General features: G+C 40.4%; 2 protein-coding genes across 2 annotated transcripts; both read right to left on the bottom strand.

Annotated features, from left to right (window-relative positions):
- Positions 1–6,628: 6,628 nt before the first annotated feature.
- slc30a1a (solute carrier family 30 member 1a) lies at positions 6,629–16,149 on the bottom strand. Its single transcript, XM_056262681.1, has 2 exons — positions 15,279–16,149; positions 6,629–8,963 (listed from the first exon to the last, which is right to left on the bottom strand). The coding sequence occupies exons 1-2, from the start codon at positions 15,859–15,861 to the stop codon at positions 8,068–8,070; spliced, it is 1,479 nt and encodes a 492-aa protein (XP_056118656.1). The 5' UTR covers positions 15,862–16,149; the 3' UTR covers positions 6,629–8,067.
- Positions 16,150–16,572: 423 nt separating this feature from the next.
- nek2 (NIMA-related kinase 2) lies at positions 16,573–24,703 on the bottom strand. Its single transcript, XM_056262680.1, has 10 exons — positions 24,322–24,703; positions 24,113–24,237; positions 22,638–22,855; positions 22,315–22,555; positions 19,781–19,863; positions 19,547–19,673; positions 18,637–18,859; positions 17,544–17,598; positions 17,308–17,384; positions 16,573–17,061 (listed from the first exon to the last, which is right to left on the bottom strand). The coding sequence occupies exons 2-10, from the start codon at positions 24,206–24,208 to the stop codon at positions 16,850–16,852; spliced, it is 1,332 nt and encodes a 443-aa protein (XP_056118655.1). The 5' UTR covers positions 24,209–24,237; positions 24,322–24,703; the 3' UTR covers positions 16,573–16,849.
- Between the last annotated feature and the right edge of the window lie 528 nt (positions 24,704–25,231).

The raw sequence follows: 25,231 nt of genomic DNA, 5'->3' as shown, positions 1-25,231 counted from the left end.
TAAAGTCGTTTAAAGTATAAAGTATAGTTTGAAGTAATTTAAAGTTGCTACGGTGTTTCTAGTGGGTTGGTAGGTGTTCTGGGTGGTTGCTAGGCGGTTGCTAAGGTATGTTGGGTGGTTCCTAGGGTGTTCTGGTTGGTTAATAGGTGGTTGCTAAGGTGTGTTAGGTGGATGCTAGGGTGTTCTGAGTGGTTGTTAGGCGGTTGCTAGGGTGTTCTGTGTGGTTGCTAGGATGTTTTAATGTATTTTGGGTGGTTGCTATGGTGCTGCTAAGGTGTTCTACGGTATTTTGGGTGGTTGCTAGGGTGTTTTGGGTGGTGGCTAGGCATTTGCTTAGGTATTTTGGGTGGTTGCTAGGGTGTTCTGGGTGGTTGCTAGGGTGTTATAACCTATTTTGGGTGGTTGCTAGGCGGTTGCTAAGGTATTTCGGGTGGTTGCTAGGGGGTTCTGGGTGGTTGCTAAGGTGTTCTAATGTATTTTGGGTGGTTGCTATGGTGTTGTTAGGGTGTTCTATGGTATTTTGCGTGGTTGCTAGGGTATTCTGGGTGGTTGCTAGGGTGTTCTAAGGTATTTTGGTTGGTTGCTAGGGTGTTGCTAGGGTGTTCTAAGGTATTTTGGGTGGTTGCTAGGGTGTTCTCAGGTATTTTGGGTGGTTGCTATGGTGTTGCTAGGGTGTTCTAAGGTATTTTGGGTGGTTGCTAGGGTGTTCTGGGTGGTTGCTATGGTGTTAGGGTGTTCAAAGGTATTTTGGTTGGTTGCTAGGGTGTTGCTAGGGTGTTCTAAGGTATTTTGGGTGGTTACTAGGGTGTTCTGGGGGTTGCTAGGCGGTTGCTAGGGTGTTCTAAGTTATTTTTGGTTGGTTGCTAGGGTGTTCTGGGTGGTTGCTAGGGTGTTGCTATGGTATATTGGTTGGTTGCTAGTGTGTTCTGGGTGGTTGCTAGGGTGTTGCTATGGTATTTTGAGTGGTTGCTTGGGTGTTCTGGGAAGTTGCTATGGTGAACTATTTATGAGTTTTAAAATTCATAAGTATGAATTCATGAGAGTTCATAAGTGTATGAATTCATGAGTTTCTATGTTTATTAGTTTATAAGTGTATAAATTCATGAGATTATAAGTTTAAATGAGTAAGTGTCCAGAGTTTATTAATGTATGAGTTTAATAGTTTATGAGAGTTTATAAGAGTATGAGTTTTTGGAGTTTAGAGTTTATAAGTTTAGAGTTTATAAGTTTAAATGAGTGTAAGAGTTTAAGATTAGATAGATAAGTGTCATAGATAGATGAGTTTATTAGTTTAAATGAGTCTCAATGGCTATAGTGTATAGAATGGCAGTTTGATTCAGTCTAGGGTTTCAAGGAGTTTAGATTTGAATTTTTGACAGTTGGGGAGTTTGAAAATCGAAACATTCTGCAATGTTAAGTCAATGGGATTTTTTCCGAGTTTGATCGTCATTTTTAGGAAAACCGTAAGTCCGATCAGTTAGAAAAGATATAGCACACTAAGTCAGAACAGTTTGAGTGTCCGAGCCGAGTTTGGAGTATGTGGAGTTAAAGCTCTAGGAGGAGTTAGAGTCAGAAATTTTAGTCTCAGAAAAAGAAAATGCCAATGTGAACGTTAAGTGGACCAGGACTACTTTTTTCTTTTGGTCCGGACCAAATGAACCAAGCGAACCGAGCTAGAAGTGTAAACACACCCTTAGTGTACATAGGTTGAACCCTGAGATGCATTTTGGGATAGAACGAGTGCACAAATGGCTTTCCCCTCAAATATGGTGGCAATTTTGGACACAGCCTTGGAGTCTGTAGCTGATGAGTTGAGTCAGGTGTGTTTGATTGGAAAAGTTTGGAAATGAGTAGCCTCCTGTGGGGTTGCGGAAACACTGCCATGGCGTTCTCACACCTATAGATTGTTTTGTTCCAAAACGGACTCAATTTGTTACAATGTTGCATTTTCTTCTTGGATCGCTTTGCTTTCACAAGGCAACCTTTTAAAGCGTACCAAAATGTGTTTATCCAAGTCACATGCGAGGACAACTGTCCTCTTATTGGTCAGAGTTTCCTCTGCGTCATCCATCAAGATGATTGACAAGTTCGCTTCATGAGCTAATTGTGGCTTTAAGCTGTCGAGACACGCAAACACTATACGAATGTAGCTGTCATTCCTGCTGTTAAATGATGTACTACATTCTTCTAGGCTTCTGCCAGAATGGTGATCAGTGGAGTAATACAGAGAGCAGCTGTCACTCATTCTCGCCTTGATGTGATTTGGCGTGAAACCCCTCAGACATTCACAGCTGTTCCTGTGCCACAAGCCCCTTCCCTGCCTGAATAATTCCTGCTTAATCTGTTCACTAAGGAGAGATGCAAACTCATGGAGGGAATGGAGCCAAGACAAGGATCCATACGAGTGGCTTCATGCTGCCTTTACAGGCTAGGATTTGTCGTAAATACAAGTTTCCTTGTCAGAAATTGGACATGAACAACGTCTCAAGTCGTATTTACTTCTGGGAAAATGGAAGATCATTTTGATATTCGAATATCCGAGTTGGGCGGGCCGTTAACTTCAAATTTGGCAGAGGAGAAACCTACTTGACTGTTAAGTTTTATTAATTTTCCCAAAACATCTGCTTAATTGTCACTTATATATATATATATATTATAGCATTTATTTTACTGAAATTCCAGAATCGTAAGTGCGGTGAATGTATACAATAGAGAGGGAAATGTTTAAATGGTTGTCAACAAATGGGACACCACATTTATTCAAAATCCTGATATTGATTCAATATCTTTAATTCTTTTTGACTTTGAGATTTCCCCAAGAAATAGGCAAGAATTAACCCAATGTCCTCCATGATTCCCATTCTTTCTGACATTACAGCACTCGTACTTGACAAACTCATAATCTTGACTTTGAGGATTTCAGAAGAGATGAAAAGCATGTGAAGGCAGCATTACTCCCAGGAACTTCTTCCGAAACGTTTGACTCTCCAGATTCACACCCTTGTTTGTGTTGTTTTTATGTGTGATCTGAGCACCACAAACATTATCCTACTGTGATGTTGGGCTGTTGTCTTAATCTCTATTTCTTGTATCAGCTGTGAGAGGAATGTGTGAGTTTTGGGTGAGGTTCTAACTGGATCTAACTGGAGTTATGTGCACACTTAGCACATATGGTGCTTGAATTACCAAAAAGTCAGGACCAATAATTAGAGAAGGGTAATGTGAAGAACATCAAATAAAACAAGAAACATGACAAATTCAGAAAGCCGCCACATAATGACAATTACGTCAAAATAAAACCGAACAAAAATGGATGGTGGTACTTCTTCAAATTTTATCCATCGCTTGTCGATTGCATTGTGAAAATTGTGCGTCGGAGATCTTAATGCGGTTGACCAGTTTCATGCATTCGAAAAAGAAATATGCTCATTTCAAAACAAAAATTTGAGAAAACCACAAAGTCAGTTTGGGAATTTGAATGGCATTTGATACATGATTAAATCTGAAATCTGACGTTATGGCTTTGTTACATCACCTGAAGTACAGTACGGTGTACTTATTGACCTCGGTGTGTGATCAAAGTCTGCAGATGACTGAGGTTTGCAGCAGGCGGTGAAGTGTAATCTCTTCCCACATTATTACTCTCCTCTGATCTCGGCTTCTGCTGTAACAGCCGTAGATCTACAGAATCGTACAATTCGTTTAAATTTAGATTTCTTACAAAGGTCTATATTCGAAATAACCTTTTATTCAGAAAAAGATAAATGCTCCATAGATATCAGAATATTTATATGATTGCTACGTAATCTGAATATGACCAAATACTTCTTATTATTGGGATACTTTGTGCGTGTAAATGTGTTCATCGACATCCATACGTGTTCAAAAATATGTATTTGTTTAAAAAACACTTTTAGTTCATTGTATTGAAATCAAAGATCTTTTATGGGGTGTATATGAATCTTTCGGCAGGGATTCAGGTGCTGGGTCATTATGAAAAGGAGGCTTTAGCTGAACCCCTCGGTATGACAGCAGAGTCATGTGACGGCTTTGAGTGCTGCTGTGTGGGATTAATGATCAAGGCTGCATGTGGCTTTCATGCAATGGAAATACCTTTCCCTCTCCTGTTTCTTTTAATTGAGCTATAGCTAGTTTCCATCAGGACTCAAGGTTTTGCAATAACAGGCTGAATGGTCTCTCTTTCAGTCACATTTCCTCAAAACAGCGCTTCGTTAAAGTCTGTTTAACCATAGACCTTAGACTTTATCAACTGTTTTATCTATTATCTATCTATTTAGCTTTCCATTTCACAAGCTTTTCAAGGATATTAGATTGTTCAAAATACAGTGAATGTTAGTGGCCCACAGAAGCGTGATTATAGAAACGAAACCATTTTTGTGGTGAAAGTGGAAGCTGGAAAGTAATGCCAACAGTTCTGAGACAAAACGTTACCACAGACGTCTTTATAGAAACTGTTTTTGTAATATAATATTTTTTGGTAAATAGCCACTATGGCCTAACAATTAAGAGTGTTTTGCCAATCTTACACCATCCAACCGTCCAATGTGTGCAGGCCATTTAGTAAATAGATTCTAAAGGTTAAAGGGATGGCAAGGTTTTCGGAAAAGAGGTAGAGTTGTCAGCAGTTACAGAAAACAATGACAGAATCAAGCCAGGGCTGTTAATATTGATAAACATTTACCAACTGGAGTGTCAGAGTAAATGAGTCATAGTGCATCTGACAGCAATTGAGTTGAATTGTCAAGAGGATGATGTTAGAACTTTAAATTCACGCTGTATTGGCAAATTTTATATGCAATTGTATTTCATTTTTACTTTAAATTGCAATAAACTAATTTAGCTTGATATACTTAAAGGTAGCCTGGTTAAAACCAGACCATTCTCAGTTATGGTCTGGCAAAGCGTCATAGACAAATCATTTCCAGAGGGGCGTCACCAACGGACGTCGCGGATAGACCTAAACCCAATCAGAGCGATGAAGGAGATGACGTATGCAGAGCTGCGGAGAATCTCCGAGTGTTGTTCTTTGCTCGGTTTTTAACTAAAAGGAAACGTTCAAATCGCTTAAAACAGACGCGATAGCTGATTCGAACGAGTGATGTTCGACGGCGGCATCCATCTTTGTAATGTAGGCTTCAAAATCATGTTCAAAATCCCAGCGCTGTCGTCATCGTTTAAAGCCCGCCCCAACGTTACTGATTCGTGCCGCGATTTCGACGGATTAGAAATGGGTTTTGAATGAGCTCTTTGCCAGACTAACTTTCAGAGCAAATCTAAATTTGCCGGAAGTTGTCTGAGTTTTCCCAGGGTAACTTAAAGGGGTAGTTCCCCCCAAAATATTGTTTTTGTCATTAATTACTCACCCTCATGTCGTTCCAAATCCGTAAGACCTTCGTACATCTTCGGAACACAAATGAAGATATTTTTGATGAAATCCGAGAGCTTTCTGAGTCTGACTCCCATATAGACAGCAACGTCGTAACCACTTTCAAGGCCCAGAAAGGAAGTAAAGACATCGTTAAAATAGTCCATGTGACTACAGTGGTTTATGAAGCGTTGAGAATACTTTTTGTGTGCAAAAAAAAAAAGCAGGCGTAATGATATGACGCAGCGCCTGAAAATAGTCCCCAGCTCAGTAACTTCCAGCGTGACCGGGACTAAGTGCCTGCGCCTGCTGCTCTCATGGTACGGCAGTAAAGTTTCTCGATTACTACGCAGGAATGAGAGTACAGTTCCTAGCCATATCAGCCTAGAAAATCGCAACTTTACATACATAGTGCACGATGTAACTACAGAAGAGTCAAGTTTTAAATAGGCAAAATATCGAAACACTTTGGTCATTTTTTTTTTGAGAAATGCTAATGGTCTTGTCCACTTCAATGATGTATGCTAAGCTATGCTAAAAGTGGTACCGCCAGAACCGGAGATCGGCTGAATGGATTCAAAAACGGTAAAACTCAACAGTTTAACTCTGGGGGAGTTGTAAAATGAGCCTATTTCCAAAAAAAGTGGAGTATCCCTTTAAGGTTGAACCACTGTAGTCACATGGACTACTTTAACGTTGTCTTTACTTCCTTTCTGGGCCTTGAAAGTGGTTATGACGTTGATGTCTATGAGGGACAGAAATTCCTTAAATTGTGTTCCGAAGATGAACGAATTTTGAATCGCCTAATAAGCCTAATCAAATTTAAATAATCCTAATCAAATAATAAAGTGGACCCCATGTTAACTTCTAAATTCTAACATTCCAATATGGTATATCTCTAGGCTATGAAAATGTAGAGTTGTGCTGACAAACAAAACATATCATGGTTACATTAACTGAGCTCTAAGCTGATAACCATACATTCTGTTTACCAAATGTGGTCAGCAATTCCGGTCACTCTGTATCTCTTGGTGGATTGAAGGCTGAAATTGAAATCAAGTCTGATGCCCCCCAGGGATCAATCCTGGGCCCACTGCTCTTTAACATTTACACGTTTCATCATGGACAGCTTTTAAAGTTCACTCGGCCTAAATTATAATGTTCTAATCACTGTAAGATGTTTTAGTATCTTGTTCTATTCATTATTTATTAAAATCAAATAAACACAACAGACATTTGAACTGAACCGTACCAAACAACCATGTTTAATTCACAATGACACATTTGACAGTAATATATCAAAAAAACATTTCAGCTGGCATGGTACTTTTAAAATCCTCAGTGATACAAACACTTCATCTGCACTTTTATACTGAGCTCATCTTTCCTCTACAGACTTCATAGAAAGTCACTAAACTAATAATAAAGACATAGTACATTTCTCTTTTCACAAATTGCATATTTTACCAAATGCTAAAAATTGCAAATTTAAATAGTGCTGTGAAGTGTTGATATTCTGTTTTTCCCTCCCAATGAAGGCCACTGAGTAGATTGTGCGGCGTCCCAAATGATATGTTCAACCCAAACCTACGTGCCTATTCCCTCTGTATTTCAGACAGCAACCCCCTTGTCTTTTGGTTTACAATGTTGCTTGGTTTCTCTAAGGTTTCTATAACCACAATTTTATTTGGTCATGCACATTCGCCAAATGAGTGCTTTCCACAAATCGGAGGACTTCCCTTCAGTTTTACGACAGCATGGACAAAATATCAGTCCTCCTCTAGCAGTTCCACAACAAATACATTTTTTTTACAGCATTTCCACCTCGTGTTTAGATTGACAGAACACAACAAACAAGGCATCAGCTTGTGTATATATATATAAAAAAATAAAAAGATAAGAGAAGGTTGTCTAGTTCCTACACTGACTAGTTTCAGTGCTATTACACAGCAGTTTGAAATATAGGCATGGTGAAGTACAGTGGAAACATCTTCAGATCATCTAAATAGAGTGAATGAGTCAACAGCAATCTTTAAAAAACATCACATCTAAAAATACTCTCGGTTAAAGCATAGATCATTTGTTTGAAAGAGGCAAAACTTTTCTTCTTTTTTGTTTTGTTTACCTCTAATATCACCAAATCTAAATCTTACAAAAAGCTCTAAAAAAAAAAAAAAAAAAACTTAATTACCAATAACTTAAATACATAAATTATTACATCTCTCACAAAATTGAAAAGTTGACTAAGAAAACAATATAAAGTGTGAAATATAAAACAGAGAACAGATGGGTAAGAAAGAAAAAAATACTGGTCCAGACATTTCTACTTGGTCCAGCAGCCGAACGGTAAAAGTCCATGTTGTTGCATTACCTCCACAGGAAGGACACCAGTGTCTGACGCCCTGTACGAAGACAAGCTTTGGCACGGACACACCAATCAGACGATGCGGTAAACACACATGCAGAGGAGGCCAGCCTTGCTCTCCAGCCTATTTAAATAGTCAGTATGTTGGTGTGGCGTATCAGAGATATAGGGCTGTGTGGTGTGCGTGTTGTCGTGAATGAGTGCATTGGGTTCAGTACTTCTCACAGCATGGTATATATATCAGTCAGCTGATCCAAAACACATTGGTTGGTACCCTTAACAGAACCGAATGTTCTCCGTCTAACCTGCTGCTTGCTCACAACGATGACTCCACCTCCCTAGGGATGATCACGACGGATTCCGCTCCGCTGGTGTCCTCCACGGACTCGCTGATGATCTCCAGAGATGTGGCAGAAGCACTAGGTATCGTTGGGGTCTTGGATTCGCACAGTTTCTTCGACTCTAAGACTCCGTCGGGAGGTTTCGCGGGGTCAATGGCGCCACAGCAGAGCTTCGGGGCGCACTGTGTTCTGCAGGAGAGCTCGCAGAGCGAAGCGCGAGACTCGGAGTTCATCGTTACGAATTCCGGTTGAATGGTCGTGGCGTGGATGCCCTCGTTATGGAAGAAGTCCTTGATCCGCTTGGCCACGTCCATGTAGGACGTGGGGTCCTGGCATTTGATGTGCGCCGTGGCGATGATGCGACTGCCCGCCAGCTGCCAGATGTGCAGCTCGTGCACCGCCAACACGCCGTCCAGGTCCCGCAGGCGAGAGTTGAGCTGATGCATGTCGATTTGCTTGGGGACGGTCTGAAGCAGGATGAGCGCAGACTCCTTCAGCAATGGGTACGTGGTGTAGAGGAGGATACAGACCATAATGATGCAGAGCGTGGGGTCGAGGTAGAGCACCCAGCAGGGTCCCGCGCTGAACACCGTTTCGTTGGTTCCAGCACTGCTGATGTTGTGCGACTGGTCTGCACAATAATGGCCCACACAAGGGTTCTCGCAGACAGTGCCCTCCTTGCATGGCGTCCATACAAATATGAAGATGATGGCATTGATCACCACGATGACCGAGCCAAGAGCGTCTCCCAGGACGTGCAGGAAAACACCCCGCATGTTGAGCTGGGATGCAGAGTCGTGTCCGTTCTCGAGCTCTTCGTACGGAGCGCTGCCGTTAATCTGCAAATCCACGTTGTCGCTATGACACATCTCTACGGAGGAGAAAGAAAAAGAAAGCAAGTGTGAACAACATTCAAGGAAATCTGAACACAGGACAAAATAGTAGTTTGGTAGGTTTAGTTTGAAAATACAGCAGTTACGCTTTGTTCCATTGAACTGGATTTACAACTTTCTGCAATTCCAACTTTTGTGGAATAAATGTGAGGAAAATGTGGGCGTTGACACCAACGCCTCTAATTGTATTGGCCTAACAGCATGCTGAAATAAAGTATAAAAGCACTGGAACGCATCACTGTTTACACTAGTCTGTTCGTTTGTGTTCACAGCATTCCAGACAAAAGTATTGGAGCAGTGTGGGGTGGACGTGGAATGCAGTGTGTGGACTTACGGGAGCATTTTTTTTTTTTTAAGAGTCCATTTTCTCTCACTCAGTGTGTTTCTCCAACCAATAAGCATGGAACAAGCGGAGAAATGGAAAACTGAATGTGTAGCTGGAGCAGTGAATTGGACCCCATCGACATTAATTAAATGGGCAAAACCGTTATTTTGTGTTCCATGGAAGAAAATAAACTGTCCACACTTAAATGATATTGGCGAGTAACTGATGGCATACCTTCCAATTTTGGATGAACTATCCCTTCAAACAATATCACATTTGACTGAATATCAGCACAGATTAAAAAAACTGGTCTGGAGTATGTGAGTGGAGTGGAGCAACGGTGGTTTCCCTTCCCACTTAAAGTGTTCTGTAATCACTCTTTCATTATATGGACAAAAAGCAGTGTTCCACCGCAGAAAGTAAAGGCTCATTCAAGAATGAAAACTATAAAGATAACTATTAGCATCCACACCAATGCAATGTTTTGTCTATTTTTGCTTGACCTCGTTAAAATTGTTTTTTTTTATCGTTTTACTCGCAACAAAGTTATTTTTCGTTCTTCGTTTTGGGGTAAAAAGAAGTTCGAAATACCTTTGCAGCGGTAAACTGTGAGTGAACATCCCGACGCCACCCACGCTGCTGACAGCGGGGTTTAGATTAATATAAATATGTGCTGCCAGCTTTCCTCACAATAACAAAATAAACACATACAAAGAAAAAGATAACAGCCGCGAGAGAACAGCAGATCAGGAGGCATGTGATCATAGCGATTTGGATTTTTGCACGAGCTCAGCAATTCGGCCTTCCACTCAAGTTACGTCAACTTTATTAATATAGCACTTTACACAATATTGCTTTAAAACAAACAGCTTATGAAGATTACGAAATCCAGGGAAGATTTTGACAAAGAAAGCGGTTATAACGGTTATATAATCGCCACGGACCAATGGCAGTTCGAAGGCGTTTAAGTTCGAAGCGAACTTTTCCGGGAAGTTCGCGTTGGCAAGCTGTTTCGAACTCCTAAAACGAACTCAAAATGAGCTTCGTTGTGGCCTGATTTTGTTTGAAATTACATCACACCAGTTCGTTCTTCGATTTCGCTTGAAACACAGTAGTCAACATTTGAAGTGGATCAAAAAAGGTTTTGGTCCACTTCAAATGTTGACTACTGTATATCGGGGCCATTAGGCAGTGGTTCCCAACCCTGTGTAACGGAGGCCAGCTAGTAGTTGCTGTGTGAGTAAACCCAAAGTCCTTTTAGGCAAGTCATGCCACTCGGCCGCCATCTTGGCAACGCCTCCGGGCAGCTATTTCGGACTAACAAGACCTATCTAAATGAATGGGCAGAGAGTCAGAACTGCAGTTTCACTGGTCACCGGGACATAAAAACTGCATGTATAGTAGTGTTGTCAAAAAACTCGGTACTTCGGTACCAAGTCGGTACTAAAAAAAATTAACGGTTACGGTACCAGCTTTTCTAGGTACCGAGTACCGGGTTAATCCGGTTCTTGATGCGCGCTGTCTGAAAGGTGCAGAGTTGCGTCCTCTTCATAAAAACACTGAGACATGGCGACCGGCGGCGCTGCTAATGCGGTGGCTCTGAATCCACTTGTTGACAAGAAAGGAGGAAAGAGCCACATATGGAAATATGTTGAATTAGGCTAATGTCACGTTGCCATAAAGGGCCGTTCACACGTTCACATAGCACGTTTTTTGCGCGTGCAAATTTCAAATGTAGGCGCGCGGGAAGCGCGCTCATAATAGAAGCGACGTGCGAGCTTGTTTTTCCATGCGCGTCACTGTTTATGGTTGCATAGCGGAGACACGCGAGAGTGAGCGCTTGTGGAGAGAAGGAGAAAGCGGTGCAAACTGCGCTCCCCGTGATGACGAGGAAGTACCAGCAAAGAATTAATTGATTTCTAGCCCTTGCATTAGAAATCAGCTACAGGGTTATCAAGTTTTGAAGACAGGCAAGAGTGACATTTTTGGATTAAATAAAAGTAGGCTACAGTTAAGTCAAATAAAACATGTTCTATCTCCTATATAGTTTGGTAACACTACAATAAGATACCATTCATTAACATTACTTAATGTGTTAACATCAACACATTGAGTGAACAATATATTTCTGCAACATTAATTAATGTTTGTGAATGTTATTTAATACAAACACTTGATTGTTCATGTTTGTTCACTTCATTCATTGTGCATTAAATAATGTTAACAGATAAAACTTTTGATTTTAAAAATGTATTAGTATATTTTTAAATTAACCCCAAGGAGAATAATTGCTACAGTATATAACTATGGTTTATTGTTAGGTAATTTTATCTAATGTTATCTAACAAATATAATCTTATTGTAAAGGGTTTTTAATACTACAGTTTCCATCTTTGTAACTGTGATATACACTTTAATATATGTAAATTTTATCTAAATTAAGCTTTTGGTACCGAAATTGGTACCGAGAACCGTGGATTTTCACTGGTATTGGTACCGAATACTGAAATTTTGGTACCGTGACAACACTAATGTATAGAAACAGCAGTAAAATATGATAAAAATCGCTGAAAAAATTTGATGATTTTGCCCCAAAATAAGGTTTAAAAGGCCTTTTTCCCCACAGGTTATACTTTTACTACGCATGCGCAAGGGTTCTCTCCCTCTCTGTCGTGTCATGCGCTACACAGTTTGAAGTACAGTATGTGCTCGCTCTTGCTCGCTCGCTCTAGATCCCGGGAGATTTTAACTAATTTGCGGCCATCAGGGAGCCGCTATCAATCTGCGGGAGACTTGGGATGTCTGATATTTACACAACTCACATACACTGCATATCAAATCTGCCGCCTTTTCAAACAGTAACGTAGTTTGCGCTGTCGCAAACCTCAACTGTGCGCATGCGTCAGTGGAACCAGACGATAGGCTTAAATGTTTCCCGGCTTGACTGTTAGAAGCAGACAATTGGCTTTCCAGCGGGACATGTGCATACAACCGCCATCTTTGGCGTTATGGGTTTTCCCTATATAGTTGTATTAAGGATTGAGAAAGTGGCATGTCTCTATGTAAATAGTCTCTGGTAAACCTCACTCCTCTGATCTCAATAGGCGCTCTAGCGACAGATGGTAGAGGCTGCAGTCTTTAGCCTCCTTGTTAGAGCGCCTGACTCTCATGCCGGAGACCCGGGTTCGAGGCCCGCTCGAAGCGGGTCGAGTGGGACCCGGGTGGAGGGGTTACACCTGGACCTGTAGTACCCCATTCACTGCACATTTTTAAAGCATCTTATCAAACACATTTGAGGTCTTGGAGTCTTTACTAACAAGCCGATGAGTTGAATCAGGTGTGTTTGACTAGGGAGACGTCCAAAATGTGCAGCGCTGAGGCCCTGTGGGCACTCCAGGAGGCTTTAGTTCAGGACCTTCTGTTCATTAATAGAACATATTTGCAGTGAGCTGATGATTCACCGAGTCCTGTGGGGCGATGTAACCCATCTGTTCATCTCTCATCTGGGCTGTCTTAAACAAGCAAGCAGACATGACCTTGGTTGAAAATCCTCCAAATAAGCAAAGTGACTGTTTCAACTTTTTTTTCTTGAGGGAATCTGGTTACAGTTCTGCTTATCTGATAAAAACAGATAAAAGCACAGAAAGCACATGATCTTTGGTGGGAGTGAGCTGACATACGATCCCATTGTTGTGAATCCATGGAAACAAGACATTTAACCTAATTATACAAAAGCTCAAGATTGATTGTTGCCCACAAAAAGAGATTAATCATATAAATAAACAGAGAGTGATAAAAAAAAAAAAACTTCTAAGGCCTCCAAGACAATGAGCTGAGTGTTTGTCTTCCCATGTTTTTGCGGTGGTCTGCAGTTTGTCGGACCCCGTCTGCGGATTTTCGGCCGATTGAGTGTTGAATTGGCATTGGTGAGAGAGATCACTCTGATAGGCTGTTTAGTGTAACGAAGCAGTGTACAAGGAAAACAGAAGTGACATTTTTTCTGATTATGCCTCCTTATATTTTGCCTCCAAATCTTCTACAAGAGGAAGCGAGGACTGACAATGCCAGTGTCATTTGCAACTTATCAGACATATTTGAAGAAACAAATTTGTCTGTGGAGAGTGAGAACATTTTGAAACCGGTAGCTGATGCTGCTTAAGGTTTCTTGTTTGTATATCCGCAGTCGTAATTCCAGTTGATCGTTTTGAATGACGAATGTTGGGGGTAACGCATTACAAGCAACGCAAGTTGCGTAAAATCAGATTACTTTTTTCAAGTAACGAGTAAAGTAACATTACTTTTGAATTTACAACAAAATATGAGTACTTTTTTCAAACAAGTAATGCAAGTTACTTAGGCCCTGTCCACACGAACACGGGTATTTTCAAAACCTGCGGTTTGGCCATTCGTTCACACGCAAACGCAGTAGCCGGTCACATGATTTGTCACTGATTTTTTAGAAACTCCGGTTGCAGTGTTGTCGTGTAGACTGTGAAACCCATAGACAGTAAAAGAAATGGACACAGCGACCCCGTTGATTTCAACGAAGAAAATTGAAGCCCGTAAAAGCTGTACTGCGCAGGCTCAAACTGAGCCTGTCACCTGAGCAACCTGTATGTCTTCTAGTAGCTGTGCCGAGTGAAATCTGAATAATTCCCTTCCGAATCTCACAGAGACGGAGAGAGTGAGTATTAGCTGTCCATGAGCTAGCAGCAGGATTAACTTTGACTCTATGGGCTTCTCCCTCGACTTTATCGGATTTTATGTCTCCACGCCCACTAAATTGCGCGCGAGCTTCTCCTCCTGTCTATACGGTAATTTCTCTACTGTGCGAGGGAGAGTCGATTCGTTATGACGCAATCGCTAGCCTATTTTTACAAAAACTGCATCTACGGGGCCATAACGTAAGATACAAGGTAATGGAGCCTTTTATACATTGTCGTGTTTCTTTAGAAATAAATAATGGACAAATTGAGTCTTTGGACGCCTCAGATGTAAAGTTGTTCACTGTCAAAGTGACACCAAAATGAATGGGAGTCAATGGAATGCTAACAGCAGGTGAAGTTCTGCTACAATGGCGGCTTACGCGAGGCTTTAACTTCGGCGAGGCTTTAACTTCCGGCTGATGGATTACCCCCTTGGTGAAAACGGAGATTTTGGCTTGTGACGTAGGAACCAGAATCAGTAATAACCCTTTTCCAGGCTTCTGATTGGCCAACATGTCTTACGGTTAGGGTTATATCACCACCTGTTGGTTTGGCATGCTCTTGACAGCGCTATAGCGTGTTTTTGCGTTTTTAATGTGGACGCGAATATTTTTTTTAACGGAGGAAATACTCCCGTGTACGTGTGGACTAGGCCTTAGTTTTCCCATTTATTGACGTTGTGTGAACATACTTATCGTAGTTCTAGACTAAACGTGAGCATTTACTCATCTCACTTGAACAAAAACAGATTCAGTATTCCTGAAAATTAATCAAAACAGTGAAATGCTAACCTGCAGTAATTAAATATGTTAAATAGTACATATGTACTTTATGTATTTGACCTCACTTTATTAACCAATGACTTCTGGCCTGATATGATCAAATTTAATCATACTAATAATAAGCACTAATTTATATTCTGTGATAAATTCGCATATCATCTTCTAAGTTTCAGATTAAAAAAAAATACAGACAAGTTTGGAAGGACATGAGGGCGAGTAAATAAAGAAAATTTCCGTTTTGGGGTGAGCCATCCATCAATTCAACATATTAGGTTTGTTGCTAGGGTTATAGGCAAACAAACATGTCCAATGAGAAACAAAAGCCCCAACAAGAAAGTTTTGCACACATTTAAAAAATAAATAAAAAAATCCTCTCATATCAGAGTTTAATCCTAATGACATACTTGACCTAGTTTGTTTTGTATTAAAGGGTATCCAGAACACTATCTATACTATGAAGCAGTTTAAATAAGAACAAACCCGATTTCCTCCGCTCAGGATTAACGCCATTCGGGCTGTTGTTGTGATTCCCGACCAGATTATTGGTCTCCTCCCCCGTGGACCGACTGTCCTCCAGCGTCTCGCATCGACGGACCTTCCCGTTCTTGTGTTTTTTGTGTCCCCCGTGGCTGTGTCCGTGTCCGCCGCCTCCGGCGTGGCCGTGAAAGAGACAGAGCCCGAGCAGGTTGACCAGCAGCCCCGCAGCCCCCACCCCGATCACCACATCGGGTCTATCGATCTCATGGGGCTCCGTGAAGCGCTCGATGGCCTCCAGGATGATGGTGAAGCACAGCGCGGTGAGGAACACGGCGTTGACCAGCGCGCCCATCACCTCGGCCCGGATCCAGCCGAACGTGTTCTTGTTGGTGGACTGGGTCTGCTCAGCGAAGCGCACCGCTACCAGCGCCACGACCAGCGCGATCACGTCCGACAGCATGTGGAAGGAGTCCGACAGCATCGCTAGAGAGGACGTGATCCGGCTCACCACCACCTCCACGATGAAGAAGCCGAAGGTGAGCGACAGCATGCACAGCAGGCGGAGCCGGTTCGGCGCGCAGGCCATGATTCCACCGAGAGCAGAGCACAAAACAAAGCTTTAAACGAACACGGTCCTCTTTTGGTTTAATATCCCATAACTGAACTCGTTCCGACCGACAGACTGTAAGCGATGCGTTGTTCCGGGTGTAATGAACGCTGGGGATCGGGGTTCGGTCCGGTTATACTGCCCGTCTTCTGTTGCTCGTCTGCAGACGGCTGAAACTTTGCACCCGGACCGGCGAACTTTCCACACGGAACACACTCAGCGGCAGGCCACGCCCACACTCGCCTGCTATTGGCTGAGAGCATGGGGTCGAGGAAAATTTAAAGACACAGTTCACCCAAAAAAATAATAATCTGTTATTTACTCACCATCAAGTTGTTCCAAACCTGTACGAGTTTCTTTCTGCTGGTGAACACACACAAAAAAAAGATATTTTGAAGACCGTTGGTAATCAGACATTTGACGGTAGCCGTTGATGGTATGGTATTTTTTTTCCTACTATGGAAATCAATGGCTACCATCAACTGTTTGATTCCCAACATTCTTTAAAATATCTTATTTTGTGTTCAAAAGAAGAAACTCATGGTTGGAACAACATGGTGAGTAAATGAAAGAATTTTCATTTTTGGGTGAACTAAGTTATCCCTTAGTGCAGAAATACCCTACATTCCATCACTTTGACACCCAAAACAGAATTTTTCTAAATTTTGACGAATAAAAACAAAACTGCTAATATTTTTACTTCTTTATTCTAAAGAAACAGCCATTCCAAATAAAAACACCAGTTCCACATCTATAAAATGGTAAGAATACAACACATTATCATTTAATAAAAAAAATCCAGTGTTATGCCCATTAAATGAAGTGTTGTCCACTGTACTGTACAAATGCTGCAGTAAATAAATAAAATCAGAAATCTTATTTCCTAATGTACACAATTAAAAAATAAAAATAAAATATCCTCTTGACTTGATTGACCACACAAATGCACCACTTTCAGTAGTAAATTCTAGCGGATGCCCAGCATTTCTTTGGGCTTTGGTAGGTACATCTTTTCCTCTTCACCAAGAGCCTGGATGCGCATGTTTGCCCATTGGTGTCTCTTTACAAGACAATGTTCATTAGATTTAGTGATCAGCTTGCTCTCAGGTCTGCCGTTCTCCTTGCCGTCTCCTGCAAAGTGAACCCTCTTCTTTCCCGGAGAGACGTTCTCTTCATTCTCTGTTAAAAACAACAAAAAAATAAAAATTATATATATATATATATATATATATATATATATATATATATATATATATATATATATATATATATATATACACACACACACACGCATGCATGCATACATACACACACATGCAATAAAATAAAAAACACAACAAATGCAACAGAAAGCATTGAAATAAGAAAAAACATGTTTACTTGACTATAAAGCATTAAATGATTTTACACAAAATGGTTTTCTACCTGTGTCACTGGCACTGAGTAGAGACAACGCCCTCTGCTGGCGGATCAAATTATAGGCCTTCAACAAGCTCTCTGCTCTGTTAGAGACGAATTACAATGACATATATTAGCAAAACACAGCATACGTGAACAAGTGGTCAATTGTTATAGCTAGTTATGCAGCCCACTACTAATGTTAGCTGCTAATATTTAATGCAGTCACATGACCAGTACAGCAAAGGCGGCGATATATTTACCTGGCCATCTTTTCATTTGATTGTTGTTCTCGAACACACAGCTCCTGTTCCCTTTCTGCAAAAAAAAGTGAAAGCTCAGACACCGAAAGCTCACTGAATGAAATGTCTTGCCCTGCCCGGTAGTGTTATATAAAGAGTTAGTTCACCTAAAGTGAAACTTCTGTCATCAGTTACTCACCCAAACCCACTAGACTTTTGTTCGGAATTTCCAAACACAAATTAAGATATTTTTACTTAAACCTGAAGGATTTCTGTCTCTCCATTGAAAGTCCATGCAACCAAACCTACAGCTGCTTTTCCACCGTCGGGCCGAATGGTTCTAAGAACATTAAGGACCGGTTCCAGTTATGTTTCCACTTGAGCCTGGTATGGCACGGCACGATTACAAACCGTTCTTGGTTTCTAGCCAATGTGTATTACCAATATTTTGTATAACATACCAAAGAGCTCAGTTATCAGTGCAAAATGAACCCATATCCTTACCGCATGGCCTGGATCGGCACAGAATGGAAACGGTTAAGCAAAGATAACGGTTTGGTCCAACGATGGAAAAGCAGCATTTGATGCTTCAATATTTCATAAAGATTGTTAAAGGAATCCACACGAATCCAGCGGTTTAATCCTAGTCTTCTGAATAGACACGATCCATTTATAACATGCGTCCAACTACAAGCTCCAACATGCCTCCTTCGAAAGTTTCTAGTAATCCTAACGACCTTGGCTGTGTTTACACTTGGCATTAACATGTGACCTGTATCCAGGACGTTGTCCACATACACATTGAGAAGACAAGAGTAAACAATGTACCATTTTGCCACAAATATCTTAATTTTTGTTTTTGAAGATTAACAAGTCTTATGGGTTTGGAACAGCATGAGAGTGAAGGACGACAATTTTTTTTTTTTTAAGGGAACTACCCCTTTAACAAAGTAACAAACTGTTTGGGTTTCTGTTGTCACATGGGAAACGCCCTACCAATTACCATAATTGAACTAGAAAGCCCATTTACACCTGACCAACTGTGATTGGATTACCTGAGAAAGATGTTAGTTCCAGGTGTAAAGAGCCCAAAAGAAAGCCAGAGTGGACTCACGCTCTAGCCGCTGCTCTCGCTCTTCGATGGTCTGCTCTCGCTCGCGTAGGATCTGCTCCTTCAGCCGCAGCTCTGCCTGAAGCGACGGCTCTGGGTGTTTGGGCTGCTCTACGTCCACTGACCTGCGCCGCTGCTTCTCCTGAAGTCTCCTCTGCTCCTGGGCTACATAGCCTGAGATCAAGCCGTTCTGCAGAATGGACTCCACCGTGGGCCTCAGATAGTCCTAACAAAAGAGAACAGCTAAATCACAATGTCCCACACAGCATAGAGAGCAATATAAATGGAAAAATGTAGTCGATATTTTTAAATTCAAACAATAATACAAGGCCATCCACACAGAATGCGTTTTTGGGTATAGAAATGAGAGAGGCAGTTTATATAAAAAAATAAATAAAAAATAAAAAACAAGGTCAAGAGGCATGTTTTTATGTTTTGTCCGGCTGCATTGTTTCTGCTCCATACGTGAGTTTTGCTATGTTTCACAGAACCAAGACGTGCTGTTGAATCATAGCCAACTCACCCATACTTGTGCGAGCCGTGTGATGCATAGCATGTTTGTTATTTTTGGGGGCGGGGCAATGAAGGGAGTGGTGTGTTTTTATTGGGTGTCGAATTTCAAATATCAACATGTTTCTCAGAAATCACTAACTGCAGCTTTAAACGCATTGGAATTGTTTTCAGAACTGCTATTCAGTGTTCAATTCAAATCATACATTCCTTCATTATTATTACCCAGTCACCCAACTGACCAATAGTTGCAAAACAACTTCTTTCAGCCAATCACATTTCAGCAACTGTTCAGTCAGTTAACAATCCTTTGAATCCAAATTCACTTTGACTTTATCTGACAAGTTACACTGAGAAAAAAAATAAATAAAAACGACGCTCTTCAAGACAAAACTGAGTTTACCTTCAAGTTCAGCATTTTTGAAAGGAGCGTGTTCAGATCCTCGGAGTATCGGTAAGGGATTCTTCTAAACTTCCCTTCTCTGATTTTTCCGGCCAGCTCTGTTTGGTTGTATGCTGTAAATGGGGGACTTCAAAAAAAGAAAGAATGTGAGAAAAAGATTCCAAGATTCACAACTGCGTATAAACACACAATCAGCCTGAAGATAATAGAGTACAGTGGAACATGTATACTTACGATAAAGCACATAGTTCATAGAGTAAACATCCTAAAGACCATATGTCTGATTTTTCGTTATAGGACATGCGATTAATTTGTTCCTGTGAATGCAAGAGGAAAATATTAATAAAACAGGAACAGCCTTGACAAAGAAATATGATGATGAAACAGTGGAACAAATAATTACATGCCAAGACATGAACATTCACCAACAGAAACTTTAGGAGAACTTGTTTGTTAAAGTGGGGCTCAATCCAGGATTGGTTCCAAAAGCACAACATGCCATAGGTGTGCATATCAACACCGGCCAGTAAATATGCACTTAAAGGGATGGTTCATCCAAAAATGAAAACTCGCCTTTATGAATTAGTTTCTTCTCAGAACATGACAGATATGGGGAGTTATTTCCCCTCTATACCATGGAAATCAGTTACCAAAAATCTTCAACTTCTCTACTATGTTCCACAGAAGAGAGTCATACTCTGTAAAAACTGATCTTTCAAAGTTTAAAGGTGCCCTAGAATGTGAAATTGAATTTATTTTGGCATAGTTAAATAACAAGAGTTCAGTACATGGACATGACATACAGTGAGTCTCAAACACCATTGTTTTCTCCTTCTTACTTAAATCTCGTTTTTGAAAAACACCCCTGAAAAATAGGCGAATCTCCACATAACACCGACTGTGACGCAACAGTCGGGATCATTAATATGTATGACTCCAAGAATTTGCATATGCCAGCCCATGTTCAATGCCAGGCGGAATGGCGCAGCCGAAGCATAGCAGTTGCTCAGTGTGGATGTACACATGAACACAAAAGTATTTTTTAGTTCCTTCATCCGAGCCTCTGAAGAAACATGGGTTAATTTTATTTTCTCTGGAAATTTCCAAACATTTCACCGACGACTGTTTCCTCAACTCGGATCGAGCTACCAAGCAACACTTGAACTGATGTGTAATTGTTCAAGTTCAGACAGGTAATCTTTCTCTTAAAATCGTTCAATACTGTTTATGCATCAGTAAGTCAAGCCAGTGACTAAAATATCAGCTTCACATAGTTTCTTTTAGTAGGATGAAAAAAAACTTATTTAAATTGTGAATAAATTATATACAGAAAGGATCAAAGAACAATCTTTCCACAGCACGAGTTTATCTGGACACTTGCCAAACTCGTTATGAATTCAATGACGCACGTTACACTGCACAACGAAGCTCTTACTGTATTTACAGCATCGTGTTTGCTTTGGTGAAAGCATTAGAGAGAGTGCAGAAACTGCGTTGCAGTGTTAAAGACCCACTCCGATGAAAATAATGTTTTTCTAGGTGTTAACATGTTCTTGTGGCATTTTTCTGATGTTATTAGAGGACATATCTTGAGAAAAATCAGCTCAAACTTGTATTTCTGAGTATTTCTACATTCAAATGGCTGTGAATCAGTAGCGACGCTAAAATGCTGGCTAAAATAGACTGGAGTTGTGACGTAGTAACTCCACTGGGCGTCTCCACACGCGACGTCTTGGAGTGAAATAAATTGATCGGTGATCGGTGATAACTTTGATTAACTTCGGATAATAATAATTAACGTGTATATAATACTGTTGGCCCACCGGTATTGGGGGTGTAAGCTAGCGGGAGAGACAGAGCTCTCATTAACGGGCAGGGGAAGGGTCGTCTCCGTGCCAACGGCTCCGCCCACAACGCAGAGGCGAATTGCTAATGAGCTGCTGCCGCTCTGCTGAAGCGAAGTCCCAGAAAACGGCACAGGTTTTGTGATTTTGGCTAAAAATGGCATAATCATAATTTAAAGACCACTGGGAATGTTTAAAAATAGCTCAAAATATGATCGGAGTGGGACTTTAAGATCTTCAGTTTCGCGATCAACAGACTGTGATCTGCTTGCTCAATGCTCAGTCATCACGGCAACATTGTATGTGATGGGAATAGATCTAAATACTTTAAAAACATCTCACGATTCGTTAATCTCGATAGCTGTAATAGTAAAAACGTATAATAGCTGTAGTAGTAAAATTATTCGATTGAGTTCCACATGTAATACATAGCTATTTCATATGCAAGCATGTCAGCCAATCACAGCAGAGGCCGGTTACACACAGCAGACACGCCCCTTCAAACAGAGCGTTCAAATCAGAGGCTAAAATCAGGCTAGGAAAAATTCCTTTTTATTTCTAAATTATGACTATTTTTGATCTAAAAAACATACTAAAATTATAAGGGCAACCCAGGAAACATTGTAAAATAATTAAAAAAAACAAACATTCTAGGGCACCTTTAAATAAAGATTATTGGCATACTTTAAGTATCTGCCAAACCCCATTTTCCATCATAATCCCAGCAAATGATTTCAGTTGAACCATCTTGAACTGAATAAGCTACTTTTCAGCAGAATTTGAATTTCTCATATTTGATTTCCCCCGTTTATTATAAAGGTGACTTATATTTTCATTAACCTTTCTCTCTTACACATTTAAATACATATCAAATAAATGTACCACGGAAAAATCCAATATTCCTTGAGATTAAAGAACACTTACTGGCGACATGTAATATGGAGTTCCAACAAATGTTTTAGCAAAGCTTGTGTCGTGGTTCAGTATCCGAGCTAAACCAAAATCGCCAAGCTTAACATTCTGTTTGACGTCCAGGAAGATGTTTGCAGGTTTCAGGTCACGGTGCAGAACTGTACTGCTGCCGTTACTTCGACTATGGCACTCTTTTAACGCCAGGGACAACTGTGCCATCACACGCAGGATGAATTCTTCTTCCAGGTATCGTCTGTGAAGAAAGTGTCAAATAAAAAGAAAAAAGAAAAACATTGCTGTAACACAGCTTGATCAGCAAATTAACTTGATTTTACCTCTCTTTGATGCATCTGTTGATGAGGCTGGCGAGATCTCCACCCTCACAGTACTCCATCACTATATATAACGTTGTGTTCGTCCGGTCTATAATTCTGTCGTAGTATCGGACGATATTTGGGTGCTTCAGCTCACGGAGCAAATTGACCTCTGACACCAGCATCTGTTTCTCTGCCTCGGCCATGGTGCCATAGTCCAGCACCTTCCACACTAGAACCTAATGAGATTAGGTAACAAGGTCCAAAATTAACTAGCTGGAAGAGACATCCAAAATCGCATACTTCCCTACTTGTATTGTAGGAGAAAAACAGTGGGTGACAAAAGTAGCATGCCTAAATTCACAGTACTCATGAAAGAGTAAGCAAAAGTTCCCGGATGACCTGCTATTTCCGGTGAGATTTGGACAGTTTACTATCCCATGAGGCAATGCGAGAGGATTTGTGACGCAACTGACGCTGGTAGGTCACATGGTAATGATAACACAGCAAATGTAGTACGTCTGGATAACATTCATACTAGCAGTCACAAAGTAATTAATTATAACTTTTACTTATTACTTAAAATAAGTACAAAGGAGTACGCAGCCTAGGGGTGTGACAATATACCCACGTCACAATTCGGTTCGATACAATACAATACTCATGATAAAACAAAGCCAAAAAAAAAAAAGTAAAACACAAAGGGTTTTTCCCCCCATTATTAGTATTATTTCTAAGACATGTTGATAAGCAGCTTACAAAAAGTACAGTTCATTAAAATGCTAAATTTGGTATTACACCAAGATTGGGCTTGACATCAGAATAGAAATATATGATTCTGCTTAGCTTAAAATAAATTATTATGTTAAGAGACATAAGTTACTCTTGCACTATGTCCATTACAACATACATTTAAATAATAAACATACATTATTAAATAAATCTTATCAAAATTAAAAAATATATTTTTAATTTATTAATAATAATGAATAAACATGAGATTTCAAATGTATAACCTTCTGGGATTACAATATTAAATATGTATAAACTTTGGGTGAACTATATACAATAAATATTGTTGCATTTGTGCTGTCAAATCACATCTAACATAAAAGTTTGTAAATATAGATTATAAACACAATGTGATTTATATTTTTGCACTAATTGCGATATATTGTGACAATATATTGTTACACCCCAAACTTGACTAAAAATTATTAATTTAATTGCTGTGATATTTTTTAGCTAGTGCCTCAACAATAATAGCAAACAAATGATGTTACACTTCTAACTAATATAAGCTGATATTTAGTAATCTAAAATAAGGGCATTCATACATTAAGTGTTGCTTTAATAACCCAATCCTTTGAGAGGGCTAACGTTACTTTATTTTCTGATTTTGATTTAAGTTTCCTAAATTACGCACGTGTCTTAAAAACACACTACAAAAACACCAAACTGATCATGCGGTACAGTTCGATCTGTACTTTATTCACCTTTCCATCTGATTTCCTCTTGACTTTCTGACAATTCCCATAAGATCCACATCCTATGGTGAGCATCACCTCATAGTCTTCAGTTTTGGACGGCATCACAACACAACAGCCGCAGCAGGTCCAAACTTCAGGCAAACAGCACAGCTAGGTTATTTAGGTGCTAAATGTACTAACAAACAGAGCAGGATTCATTCAAACCGTTCACTTACCGTAATTCACTCACTGCTGGTGTCTTGTATAAATGTGCGTATGTTTTAGTTTTAGAAACGTTATCGTTTCTTGTTTGTGTTGAGAAACAAACAGACGAGAAACACGGAAGCTGATTTTCAAACGTGCGCACAAACTCTGGATTCTGATTGGCTGGACTTGATTACTGGCGGCGATCTCATTGGTCCGTATAAGGACACAGCTTGCACGTTGCCAAGTGCTGAAGAACCGCGAGAACGCCCGGGAACAGCGGGAGGATATTTCTTAAAGGTACAGGGCGGCTTATAACCAGGGTAGACTGAAGGCACTGAACAGAATTGATCATTTTTAAAACGCAACTGTGATGTATAAAAGCCCATTTACACCAAATAAGAGAGACAAAAATAATTATTTGGTTAATCTTAAACGACATAAAAGTCATAATTATGACGTACTAGTATTCTCACACAAGGATGCAATTTATGACATACTAAGTTATAATTATGAGATAGTCAAAATGATATATGAGTTATTATTTTGAGATGAAAAAAATGAAATTGACATTAAAAGTCTAAATTATGATAAAAAGTCGAAATTATGACTCTCTGTAAATTATGACTTTGTATGACATAATTCCCACATAGCTAAATTTGTCTGGCCCACCTCTGGGCCTCATTCTTGCTTCAATTCTGGCCCAGTTCTGGCTGGGTCCTCGGCCCAACACACTGAAAACGGACTCAAACAACATCCTCTGGCCCAGATGTGGCCCACACCCTGTCAAATTACTCTATTGATATGGCCCAGGCCCTGACAGATCTGGCAGGCTGAGAGTCGGCTGGGTCCCCGGGCCAGATGTGGCCCAGAAACTGGTAGACGGTGACAAATTATTTCTGAAAGACAGTGAAAGACAAAAACTTAAGGGTTTTTATTATA

Source organism: Rhinichthys klamathensis, unplaced genomic scaffold (genome assembly GCF_029890125.1).
Source record: "Rhinichthys klamathensis goyatoka isolate OS25496 unplaced genomic scaffold, OSU_Roscu_1.1 h1tg000196l_1, whole genome shotgun sequence".
Classification (NCBI taxonomy): domain Eukaryota; kingdom Metazoa; phylum Chordata; class Actinopteri; order Cypriniformes; family Leuciscidae; genus Rhinichthys; species Rhinichthys klamathensis.
This window is presented reverse-complemented; position numbering and strand designations above follow the sequence as displayed.

What these genes read in the sequence shown, in the direction of transcription:
- slc30a1a (XM_056262681.1), bottom strand. Translation starts at nt 15,861, where the DNA reads ATGGCCTGCGCGCCGAACCGGCTCCGCCTGCTGTGCATGCTGTCGCTC. An exon ending in TCCTGAGCGGAGGAAATCGG is followed by an intron (nt 8,964 to 15,278) that starts GTTTGTTCTTAT and finishes TCTCCTCCGTAG; the next exon opens with AGATGTGTCATAGCGACAAC.
- nek2 (XM_056262680.1), bottom strand. Translation starts at nt 24,208, where the DNA reads ATGCCGTCCAAAACTGAAGACTATGAGGTGATGCTCACCATAGGATGT. An exon ending in AACAGATGCATCAAAGAGAG is followed by an intron (nt 22,556 to 22,637) that starts GTAAAATCAAGT and finishes CTTTCTTCACAG; the next exon opens with ACGATACCTGGAAGAAGAAT. An exon ending in CTCCATATTACATGTCGCCA is followed by an intron (nt 19,864 to 22,314) that starts GTAAGTGTTCTT and finishes TTGCATTCACAG; the next exon opens with GAACAAATTAATCGCATGTC.